We start from the raw sequence: 11,033 nt of genomic DNA, 5'->3' as shown, positions 1-11,033 counted from the left end.
GGTGGGTGGGTGGGTGGATGAGCTGCCTGTTTCTATGTAACAAGGATATGGTCTGTTTGCTCAGCAGAGCAAATCAGCACTGTCTTTCCCCTGAATACTTTGTCTTCATACAGCCAGCTGTCTGCTATCAAGCCATCACAAAGAAGCTGAAGGTTTGTGAAGAGGTAAGGCAAATCTTGTTTTTGATGGATTTTCCTTATTGTCATGAGGACTTGCAGTTCCTCCAGAGCTGTGCACTCTATTTTCTTTTTTTTTCTCTTCCCCCACACCCACCTCTCCCCAGGAAACAGGATCCACCTCCATCCAGGCAGCAGACAGCACAGCAGTCAATGGCAGTATCACGCCTACAGACAAAAAGTAAGATCTCCAATGCACTTCAGCCATTTCCCTTCCTTTTTCTCCTTCCCAGCTCATACATGCAGCCATTATCCAGCTTGTCACCAAGAATAAATAAACCTAACATTTCCCTCTAACTACAGATCTCTCCTGTCGTTGTGTGAAACTCTGATTTGGGGGGCAGGGGCGGAGGGAGGCAGCTAAAAATAAACAGGGACTGTACAAGAGAAAAATTCAGAATAATGTCTGGCCTGGCTACATTTGCAATTCAGGGCTTTTCTGCAGTTGCCCGTTTCTTGTAGGACATACTGCAGAACATTGAGTAAACATCAGTATTTCTGAATGCTGTATGAGGCAGGAAGATCAAAGGATATCTTCTCCAGTAGTGCCTGGCAGTTGTCAGGGGCTGTTTAATTGCTCTCCTGAGCACGTAGAAGACAAGAGGAAGAGGGAGGTGCGTTCTCCCAGTGCAAGAGCTTTGCTGTGTAGCACGTGAGCTTTCTGGTTTCTTCTAACATCCCCCTTCTCCTTTCTAGAGTGAGAGAAGCCTAACTTGAGCTTCCTGTTTCACTCTGTAGCTTCCGCTCTGTTCAAATTGAGTTCAGGCCACAGCTTGCTGTTTGCCGTTGGGTCGTTCTCATGGGATGTCAGTTCTCAACTGTACTCCAGGGGAACCAAAATAACAATGAAGCTGTTCAGGTAAAATAGTCTCTCAGGAAAGTGTGGCTCAGAGGTGGGTTGGGAGAGAAAGAATGTCTCCTCTGGTTTAGAGACTTGAAAACTAGGTGGACCTTGTTTGGGCTGTTTCGGGAGCCTATAGTGACTTACTCTAACCTGTCTAAATTAATTTTCTTTAACAAAAGGCAGCATGGCTAGCTGTGAGAGTGCAGGTAGCTTGTGAAAGCTACACAGTGCATCTGTAGCGTGGCTAATTCTGATGAACAAAATCTCCAGCTAGAATTGTGGGTTTGGTATGAAGCTAGCTGTGTGATGTATAAAAGGATCCTTGCAGCAATGACTGCAAAGGAATTCCTGTTGCAGGTAACTGTAGGGATGGAAGTTGTTAGCGCATTGTCTTTTTCTTGAAGTGAGGGAAGCAAAACTCTTGCCGGCTTTGGGGGAGGGGTGGGGAGGGGAAGGCGGCTGGTGTCTGGGACTGTTGTATTGTCGCTGATGTGACCTGTACTGGCCTATTACTTCCTTTCTTTCCTGTCCAAAATTGCAACTGTAGAGCAGGGACTAGGCATTTTGTCTGTGTGTGGTACTCAGCCCAGTAGTCCTTGCTGGGATTTATTAAAATAAAGATTGTAATATATCATTCAGTAGTATAAGCAAATCATTGTACATGTGACAGTTTAAAAATCAGAAGACTAATCAGAGAAGCACCTGCTGTTCTCAGAATCTTCCCTTTATTTTCAATAAGGCAGTGACTGGCAGCAGAAGGCACAAGAGCAGCAATTTTAATAAAACAAACAAAAAAATCAATTCAAACAGAGAAAACCCCCCAAAAACAAACAAAAAAACCCCCAGACTTACCCAAACCTTTAATATTTAGGTAGTCTTCTGAAGCAGATTAAAGACTTTCTTCAGGAAATTGTTAGGGATGCTTAGTAAGCAAAATAAATGCCAGCTTTCTTTTAAAGCTTCGTATCTGCCCATTTGGAATGCGTGGCTTAAAAACCCTTTTATTCTAGCTGTGGCTGTAGTGGAACATGTTTGATTTTGTCCTGGTTTGGGGATTTTTTTTTTTTTTTTTTTTTTTTTTTTTTTTTTTTTTTTTTTTGGGTGTTCCCCAGATTTTTCTTTTTTTTTTTTTTTTTTTTTTCTGGTGATGCTCCAGAGTTTGCTGTTCATCATTTCTAAGACCATGAGAGGCTGACACCAGTTGCTTTCTGTTGCATTAATGTTTATCTCTTCCCCTCAGGATAGGATTTCTGGGACTTGGTCTGATGGGAAGTGGCATTGTCTCCAACTTACTGAAGATGGGTCACACTGTCACTGTCTGGAATCGGACTGCTGAGAAGGTAGGCGTGTGCTTAAGGTACAGATGATACTTAACCTTTTCTAAACATGTAGTTACCACCTCTAGCTCAGGAAGGCTTGGAGTCACCAATTGGTGGTGCCTGGGAGAGGATGCCAAAGAAACACAAGTATGTGCTTGCCACCTTGTTCTGTTATTATTTCCTAGGTGCTTGTTGGTGGCCACTTTTGACTAGATGAAGCTGTAGTCTGTCCTGCTGTGGTCGCTCCTGTGTGAACAGTCCCCACCTCATTGTGGTTTTGTATGAGATGAGAGAGTTGTGAGAAAAATTACAACCTTGTAAATGTGTTGAGGAACGCAATGTAAAGTGCCCCTAGAAAAACTACAGATGTAAATAGCCAAGTCATTGTGTCATGGAACTTGACAAAGTGACCAGATGGTTGGGAACTGATCCTAGGAGCAGTGTGGTAAGATGCACTGCTTGACCGCAGTTTCATCTACACATCCATTGTGCTGTTCATGTTGTGGTAACAGAAGTTCTGTTGAAAATCTGCTGTGTCATAAGACCAGTATGAGAAGGGTTATATAGGTGTATCCAAAGTGAAAATTACATTCTAGCCAGTGTTATTCTTTGTAGTGGAGGAGGAAAAGTAGGTAACGAGGGGAGATGTACTCAGATGATATTGCGGAATATCAAAGGAAAGAAGGGCACTGTGGTTAGTTTGTTATTAAAAGGGATTAAAAGATGTTTTGTTTGTTTTTTGTTTTTTTTTAACTGCAAAACATGGATGGTGTGAGGGGATAGGGTAAGAAGGAGATAAAATTTTGAAGCAGCAGCCCACTAAAACACATCAGACTCAGCTGTGCATATTCTGTTTGCTGTCCAGTCTGTTTCCTCATTTTTTTCCTTCATTTCTCCTCCAAAACCCACATCATTAAATCTCTTATTTCATTTAAGAGTTCCTCTTTTCCTGTGTCTTTCTTTTGAAGTTCTTCACTTGGGCTTCAGAAGGGTTGCAAAAGAGTCTCTTGTGTGTGTGGGGACAAACCAACAGAAGACAACCCAGTTGCTGTGTAATTAATATGCCTGGCTCCTTTTGAGTTGGCTCCAGCAGCAGAGTTTGTTTCAGCAAAATTATAGAGAACCAATTTGCTCTGTACTTAATTTTTGTTATGTTTGAATTTGTGACTTTTGCAGTGTGATTTGTTCATCCAGGAGGGGGCACGGCTGGGAAGAACCCCTGCTGAAGTCGTCTCCACCTGTGACATCACCTTTGCCTGTGTATCAGATCCAAAAGCAGCAAAGGATGTAAGGATTAGCTCTTACTTTTCTTCCACCAGCTAGACTATAAAAAACAGTCACTGAATGCCAGTTTTGATTCCTACTAAACAAACAAACCCCACCTAAAAAAAATTATCCCTGGGGCGTGGGTTTTGGTATCCTTCTAAGAATCTACCCCTGCAGTGTCAGGCTCGCTTGAACTGCTGTCCTGGAGGATTGGAGTTTCTTTGCAGACACCCTATTGCTTTACCCCTCTTCTGTTCCTCACAGCTGGTACTTGGTCCGAGTGGAGTGTTGCAGGGGATTCGCCCAGGGAAGTGTTACGTGGATATGTCCACTGTGGATGCAGATACAGTCACAGAGTTGGCCCAGGTAATCACATTGAACTGAACTTCTAACATCTGTGATTCAGCAGCAGTACTGCAGTTCTTGTTGCCTCAGGTGGTAAGCTGTTGATAATAAAGATGCTTCTGAAGATTTTTAGGCTTCTTTTAGGAGGCACTCAAGTACCAGGCAAATAAGACAAAATATATTGTCAGATCTTGACCAGCAAACAAAGTTGAAGGAGATGCTCTCTGATGATAAAAGCAAAGCCTGAAGATTTGACAGGGCTGTTAGCTGGCACCAGTGCAGCCAGCCAGATTTTGATCCCAGGTATTTATAACCAGATTGATACTCTGTAGCAAACTGAAGGAGAAAGCACTGTCCGGATTAGTAGCTGTGCTTAAATCGGTAAAATACGTAATCTGCTTATTTTAAATGTTCTGCTAGGGGGAAAAAGGGTGCCTTCATGTTTCATTCTGTAGAGGTATTATTCTAGAGAGGATTTCTGTCAAAGTGTTCTGTTTATTTCTGATGTGGTATCTTTGATTTCCTCTTTGGCATCTTGATTGTTATCCTCCGCCCTCAAGGCGGTGTGTGTTATTTAATGAAGAAGGGGAGCTAGTTCTGGTGAAGTTTTAAGCAGACATACTGGTGATGCAGTAGTGTGTGACATGAATTTAGAGAACGAAGAGTCATACATATTAGTAAACCTCTAGCTGAATAGATCTGTCAAAGGCCTTTCCTCTTGGGGAAAATGTCAGAACAGTCAGTCTTCTGAGATGCCTGCGCCACATGTACAACTTCAGCACTGGTTTCTTGGCCATTACGGGGTGCTATGGCAAAAGCATTTAAGTTCAACTGCTTAAAAAATACACAGTATAGGTGGGTGCAGGAAAGTGTTGGAGTGTGAGGGCAACTTTGTCTTGAGTACTCTTTGCAGGATGCAGTGCATCACATGTTAGTGCTTTCCTCTCCTTTTTATATGTCTGAGCTATTTGTTCTGCTTTAAAATTCTGTCCTCAGGGACAGGAATGTCCTAAACAATGTACTTGCTGTGCTACCAACTCGGCATCAATGCGTGCTGTTCATGCACAGCTAACCAGAGATGCTCTTTTCCCAGGTGATAGTGTCCCGGGGAGGTCGCTTTTTGGAAGCACCAGTCTCAGGAAATCAGCAGCTATCTAATGATGGGATGCTTGTGATCCTGGCAGCCGGCGACAGGGGTTTATATGAGGACTGCAGTAGCTGTTTCCAAGCAATGGGAAAGACCTCTTTTTTTCTAGGTAACTGAAACATGAAGGGCCTGATAGCAGTTTCTTAGTCAGCGCAAGGACTGGGAATTCCAGCAAGGAGTCTGAGAGGCATGTGTGTCATTTGTCTCTTGTGTCCTTGGGAAACTAGCCTGCTCTTCTGGAACTTGGCCGATTTCAGTCTAAGTTTTCTTTTTTGAATACTGGCTCATTTTGGAGGATCTGTGATGCTTTTTATTTTAAATCATACTTTGTTATGATGTTTGTTTCTCCCTTTGTTTCTCCCTTCCTTTGAGTGCTTGGAAAATGGGTAAGTTTTCTGAAGTCTCTCAGGGGAAGGGAGAGCTGCCAAGTGCTTGATGTGATGAGTGTAGTAGTGTTAATACTATGTGGGATGGGGGAGCAAGGCTGCTGTATCTCTTTTGGAGGAATGCCCAATGGTATGTCTCGCTCCCAGGTGAAGTAGGCAATGCTGCCAAGATGATGCTGATTGTGAACATGGTCCAAGGCAGCTTCATGGCAACGATAGCAGAAGGACTGACTTTGGCTCAAGTGACTGGCCAGTCCCAACAGACCCTTCTGGATATCCTCAATCAGGGACAACTTGCCAGCATCTTCCTGGACCAGAAGTGCCAAAGTAAAGTTCTCTTACATTGTTTTATTATAGGACATTTGCCACAAATTAGCATTTCAGATAATGGCAGAAGAGAGAAAATAACTGTCCCATCTTCATCAGCCTGGGATTCTGGGTATTTTAAGCATTCTGGAAATGAAGATCTGAGTTTCATTCCTTCATAGACAGGGCTTCTGAAAATACACCCCAAGCTCTGCATTGTCTAAAACCTGCTTAGCACTTGAGTTCACAGTGAGAATTTCATTGGGGCAGGGTAATAAGTGAAATGGAGGGCAAGCTGCTTAGAAATCTGAGCTTGCTTTGTCAGTAGGCAATAGTGATATTATCTGCTGTGACCAGATGAAGATAGCAGAGAAACAGAAGAGCTAAAAGCAGTGTTCCTGGTGAGCAGCATGGGAAAGGGAAGTTTGGTGTTGAGTTGCATGCCCTTGCAGTGTGGGCTTGATTTACTTTTGTCATGCTTATTTTTTGCACACATTCCTCTTGACAGATATCTTGCAAGGAAACTTTAAACCTGATTTCTACCTGAAATACATACAGAAGGATCTTAGATTAGCTATTGCATTGGGCGATTCTGTTAACCACCCAACTCCCATGGCAGCTGCTGCCAATGAGGTAAGAGTTGTTCAGTGTTCAGGTATGTGTTACCCAGTATTTTTTCAATAGAGCCATTTGTCAACAAGGGACAAAAATCTAAGAATTACATCTGAGACAAGGGAACAGCAACTGACATATATTTTTGACTAGCATGGAATTGGATTTGTTTTGATTGTAGAAGCCCTTAGAATGTCACGTCAGTAAATACAGATGGCCTCAACAAGACCTGGTGTGTTCTGATCTGCCCTGCTCTAATTACTTGACAGACTCTGGTTCTCTGGTTTGCAATGGTCAGCAAAGTAATTTTTCTGCTAGGGAAAGGCGTCACACAAGAGCAGGCACTGATCCTTTTCTAATTTCTCTTCTCTAGGTCTATAAACGAGCAAAAGCATTGGACCAATCGGACAACGACATGTCTGCAGTGTACAGGGCCTACATTCACTAGGCTGCACCATTCTTACTGTTAATACTATGATTATTGATTAATATTATTATGATACTGGGTTTTAACTCTGGACCAGTCCATCTCTGTCTCTCCATTTCCTTTTATACACAGACTTTGAGATCTGCCATGGAGGCAGCTGCTGCGGTGAGCCTTCCCCTGGTGGCAGAAGGGGGGGAGGAGGGGGCTCGGATTGTTGCAGTCTAATTAGAAAAATCCATGCCATGCACTGACAGTCATGGAACGAAACAGTGGCGGCTTGTTCAGAAGCTCTGAGGCAACTCTGCCAGAAATCTGCTGCTTGGCTGCTTTTATTTTCTTCTTTGTATGCTTGTCCAAGATGCTGTTTCTAATGATCTCTTTTCTCCTTCGCTGTGAAATTATGTGTGTGTTGGATTCTGCATCAAGGGGACATGTGACATACATCCCATCTACCTGTGAATATCACTTAAGTCCTTGGTCCCAAGTAAGGTGAGGAGCATTCCTGTTAATCAGCCACTGTTAGAGAACAGCGCACCTCCCATGGAGGAGAATGGCAGTTCCAGAAGGTAATGGGGTTGCATGCAGCACTCTCTTGATTCTGTTTCTTCTTGAACTTCCACCTCCCCAGCAACTGGATGGAGGAATTCCTTGTACTGTTAAGAAGAACAGATTGCATCCATGTCTTCCCCTGTACAGATAAGTATAACTTAGGGAACACAAACCTTACTGAAGAGGAGAGAATGCTAGTGTAAATAAGCCTCCTAAAAGGCTAATCACACCTGCCCATCCCACAAACAGCACACGTTTGCCTAGAAAACTGCAGGAGAAACATACAGCCTAAAACTGGGCCGGAGAGATTTTATTTGGGGAAGGAACAAACCTTAGGGTTGCTCCTGGCCTTACCTTATGTTGCTTACTTCTTGCTTTCTTTTTTTTTCACCCTTGTAGTCAGTAATTACAAAGGTGTCTTGGATTGTAGCAGTGTCACAAGCAGAGTAATGAGTTTGAAAGGGGCGAGAGGAATGATCGTAGAGCCAAGAGATTGAGGATCCTGAGCTCCTTTCCATGCTCTCTCTCTCTGGCCTTTGCACAGTCGTTCTGTCTCTTAGCCTGTTTGCCCATCTTTAAAGGTGGGTGATGATTACCTACCTCACAGGGATATTTTGTGTACTCATTAGTGATCTTTATACATGTCAGATTTTCCATAAATGTTCTTAGTGTTACTACTCTGGGTACAACACTAGCACAGCATATTTTCCCTGTACCTGTGACTCTGCTTGTAGCCAGATACCAACTTCAAGAAAGACTAGTAAATAAAATGGGAGGCTAAGACCACTGCTGAGCGTTAGTCTAGAAATGTAAGACTTGAACTGCAGATGCCAAGGCTAGAGAACAGAGATGCTCTCAGTGTTGGTAGCAGAGCAACCCAGAGTCCAAAGTCTAAAAATGCACAGAGTGTGGGTTTGGTGTTTTTTTTTGTTTGGGGTTTTTTTTAATTGTTCTCAGTATTAGCCTTTTAGGAGGGTTCTTGCATTTTAGATTCGAGAGTTATTAAAATGCCAGTAAGAAACTTTATTGGCCAAAATAACTTCTCAGTGGCACAATCTCCTCCCTTGGGTTGGGATTCCGAAAGGAAAGAAAGCAAATTCAAATTAGACCACGTTCCTTTAAATCCATGAGGTCTGCTCCTCCCACCATCTTTTTCTAGGAACTTAATGGCTGTGCAAGGAAATTTCCCTGTGGGTTAGTATTTCTTACTGGTCCTGTTTTGTGCGGCACTTGCATATGGTTCAGGGGCACCTTATTAAGAAACAAAGAAAGTATCAGATTCTCATTACGAGCCACGACATCTAATGCCTAATGCTGTAAATGTTACTTTGAATATTTCACCTCCTGTGATCACTATTATTTGTGTGCTAATATTGTGTTCCGCATTATGTCCTGTGGTGAACATCTAGTAGTAGATGTTAGACGTCACTTTCCCTGTTTGTCAGTGGTTATGTGAACAATACTAGTTAAACATACGTGTTTCTTTGGCAGTTCAACTGTCCTCCTGCATGTAGATATTCATATTAAAGGCACATATAAGTACCCAGGATAACCAGCCATTAGCCTGCTTTTGGCACACTTGTGCTTCCCCCATCTGGAAGAACACAGCATCAGAAGTCCTTGGTTAAACATGCTGCAATTAAGAAATCATTTACATTAATTGTGTATTGAGGGCATCTGGGGAAAAGTTATGCTTTTGGGGGCAGGAGATAAGACCACAGATTTTGTAGTGTAAGAAACTTTTGGGGAGGAAGAGGGAGGTACTGTCTCAGGTCGAGAGTGGAACTGTGCTGAGCCAGTGCTGCAGTGTCCCCAACCTGTCCCTGTGGAGGTCTCTTGAGCCAGAGTGAAGGTGAATAGGTCTCAGCAAAGGTCATGGAGAATCTCCCTCTTCCTTACTTTGTGATGCCTCTGGATAGAGTGCGAATACAAAAAGAGCTCTCAGCTTCCATAGTGTGCATTTCTTAGTGAATTCAAAGAACCTTATTTGTGAGAGGTTTTGTTTACCAGAAATACTGTAGTTCTCAAAATTGAGATATTTATGTGGGAATGGCAGTTGCAGACTAGTTGAACACTGTAATTTATCCTGGGAAAGTCTGACCACCGCTTTCTGGCGAGGTAGGTGGCTGTAGAGTGGCTGGAGGGTGCGGTGCTGCCCAGCCAGGTGTACAGAGATGTGCCAGGGAGGAGCAGAAGAGACTGAGAGCTCTGAAGTGGATGTGAAGTGAGGAGGAGGGATGGAAATGGTGTAAACTGGCCTGTTTCAGGTGCCGTTGGTGATTGACTCATGTCAGTCTCACTTGGATCCTTGTATTTATATCTCTAGCCTCTGAACATAGATCTTAATCTGTTCCTAGGCCTGAGATTTGGGGGAGGGAAGGAGAGGGGAAGCTGTGGATTGAGAGATGCTCTAATAAAACTGGCTAGTCAATGTTGTCTTAATATTGTTGACAATTCTGTAAAGTTCCTTTTTATGAGGATTTCTGTTTTAGCAATTTGCTTTTTTTGACTCCCTCCTTTTTAAAGAGAAAATGTGACACTTGTGAAAAGCTTGTAATAAAGCAGTTTCTTTTTTCCTCAATGATAGATTATATAGTTAATTAAGGTTGTGAATTTTTATTTTTTTGTTTTTAATTAACGTTTGTCATTCAGAATAGGATGTGTGAAAATGTTTAAATGGCAAAACAATTTTTTTTTTTTTTTTTTTTTTTTTTGTGCAATTAACAAAGCTACTGGCAAAAAGAATAAAACCTTTCTTGGTAACACAGTGTTCTTGTGGCACTTTCTAAGCTTATCAAACCTGTATTCTGGCATTAAATAGTACATGCTTGTCCCAAAACATTAAAAAATAGGAGTTGCTGAAAAACATCAGTATGCCTGAGAGAATTTTGGTCACTGCAGAAGCCTGATCTTGTCAGTGAGGCACTACACCAGATGAATATGGATAAATTCTCTGCATCTGAACTGAGAGGAGGATGAAGGCTTTTAAAGCAAAGAATGCTGAGAGCTGGAGGTCCAGGGAACTTTCTGGTGTTGATGACTTCTTGTCTTGTCTAAGTATTGGGAGCCTGGTGGCCCAGTTGCACGGTCTGGAGTATCCTGCCTTCTATCGTTTGGGGTTTTTCAAGCACCGACTTGGCAGCGAGTGGGGTTTTCCAAGACAAGATCCCTTAACTGAAGCGTTTGCAAGTTCCGGATTATTGCTTTTTGATGATCCAGTCAGCATTTGCTGTCAGATGGTAGGTGTTCATGTACTGCAGCATAATAGGCTAGTCATGATTAATGGTGTGCTTTAGTAAAAATTAATTACAAGTGTAAAAGTAAGGAAAATAAGTCTTAGTTTTAGTGCTGTGCTTTACCTGTTCGGTGAATGGAAGGTATGTACCTTTCCAGAACCCACCCTGCTGCTGGGGTGAGGAAGATTCCTCATACTTCCTGGAGTGCGCCCTCAGCAAATTTGCCAATGACACCAAGCTGTGTGGTTCAGTTGACACGCTGGAGGGACGGGATGCCATCCAGAGGGACCTTGACAGGTTTGAGAGGCGGGCCTGTGCTAAACTCGGGGCCCAACAAGGTTGTTGAACAAGGTTCAACAAGGCCAAGCACAAGGTTCTGCACCTGGGTTAGGGCAACCCAAGCACAAATACAGGCTGGGC

The 11,033-nt window shown here is 42.9% G+C and overlaps 1 protein-coding gene across 1 annotated transcript in view; it reads left to right on the top strand.

Moving 5' to 3' along the window:
• The window catches only part of GLYR1 (glyoxylate reductase 1 homolog), a 13,172-nt gene extending 5,973 nt beyond the window's left edge, over positions 1–7,199 (top strand). The window contains exons 5-13 of the mRNA XM_010171301.2: positions 114–164; positions 284–357; positions 2,261–2,360; positions 3,516–3,626; positions 3,870–3,971; positions 5,044–5,206; positions 5,631–5,810; positions 6,298–6,422; positions 6,775–7,199. Coding sequence (XP_010169603.2) covers positions 114–164; positions 284–357; positions 2,261–2,360; positions 3,516–3,626; positions 3,870–3,971; positions 5,044–5,206; positions 5,631–5,810; positions 6,298–6,422; positions 6,775–6,849 — 981 coding nt within the window. The 3' untranslated portion in view covers positions 6,850–7,199. The remainder of the gene's footprint in view (positions 1–113; positions 165–283; positions 358–2,260; positions 2,361–3,515; positions 3,627–3,869; positions 3,972–5,043; positions 5,207–5,630; positions 5,811–6,297; positions 6,423–6,774) is intronic.
• The last annotated feature ends 3,834 nt before the right edge of the window (positions 7,200–11,033 follow it).

Source organism: Antrostomus carolinensis, unplaced genomic scaffold (genome assembly GCF_000700745.2).
Source record: "Antrostomus carolinensis isolate BGI_N321 unplaced genomic scaffold, ASM70074v2 scaffold34360, whole genome shotgun sequence".
NCBI classification, from domain to species: Eukaryota; Metazoa; Chordata; class Aves; order Caprimulgiformes; family Caprimulgidae; genus Antrostomus; species Antrostomus carolinensis.
This window is presented reverse-complemented; position numbering and strand designations above follow the sequence as displayed.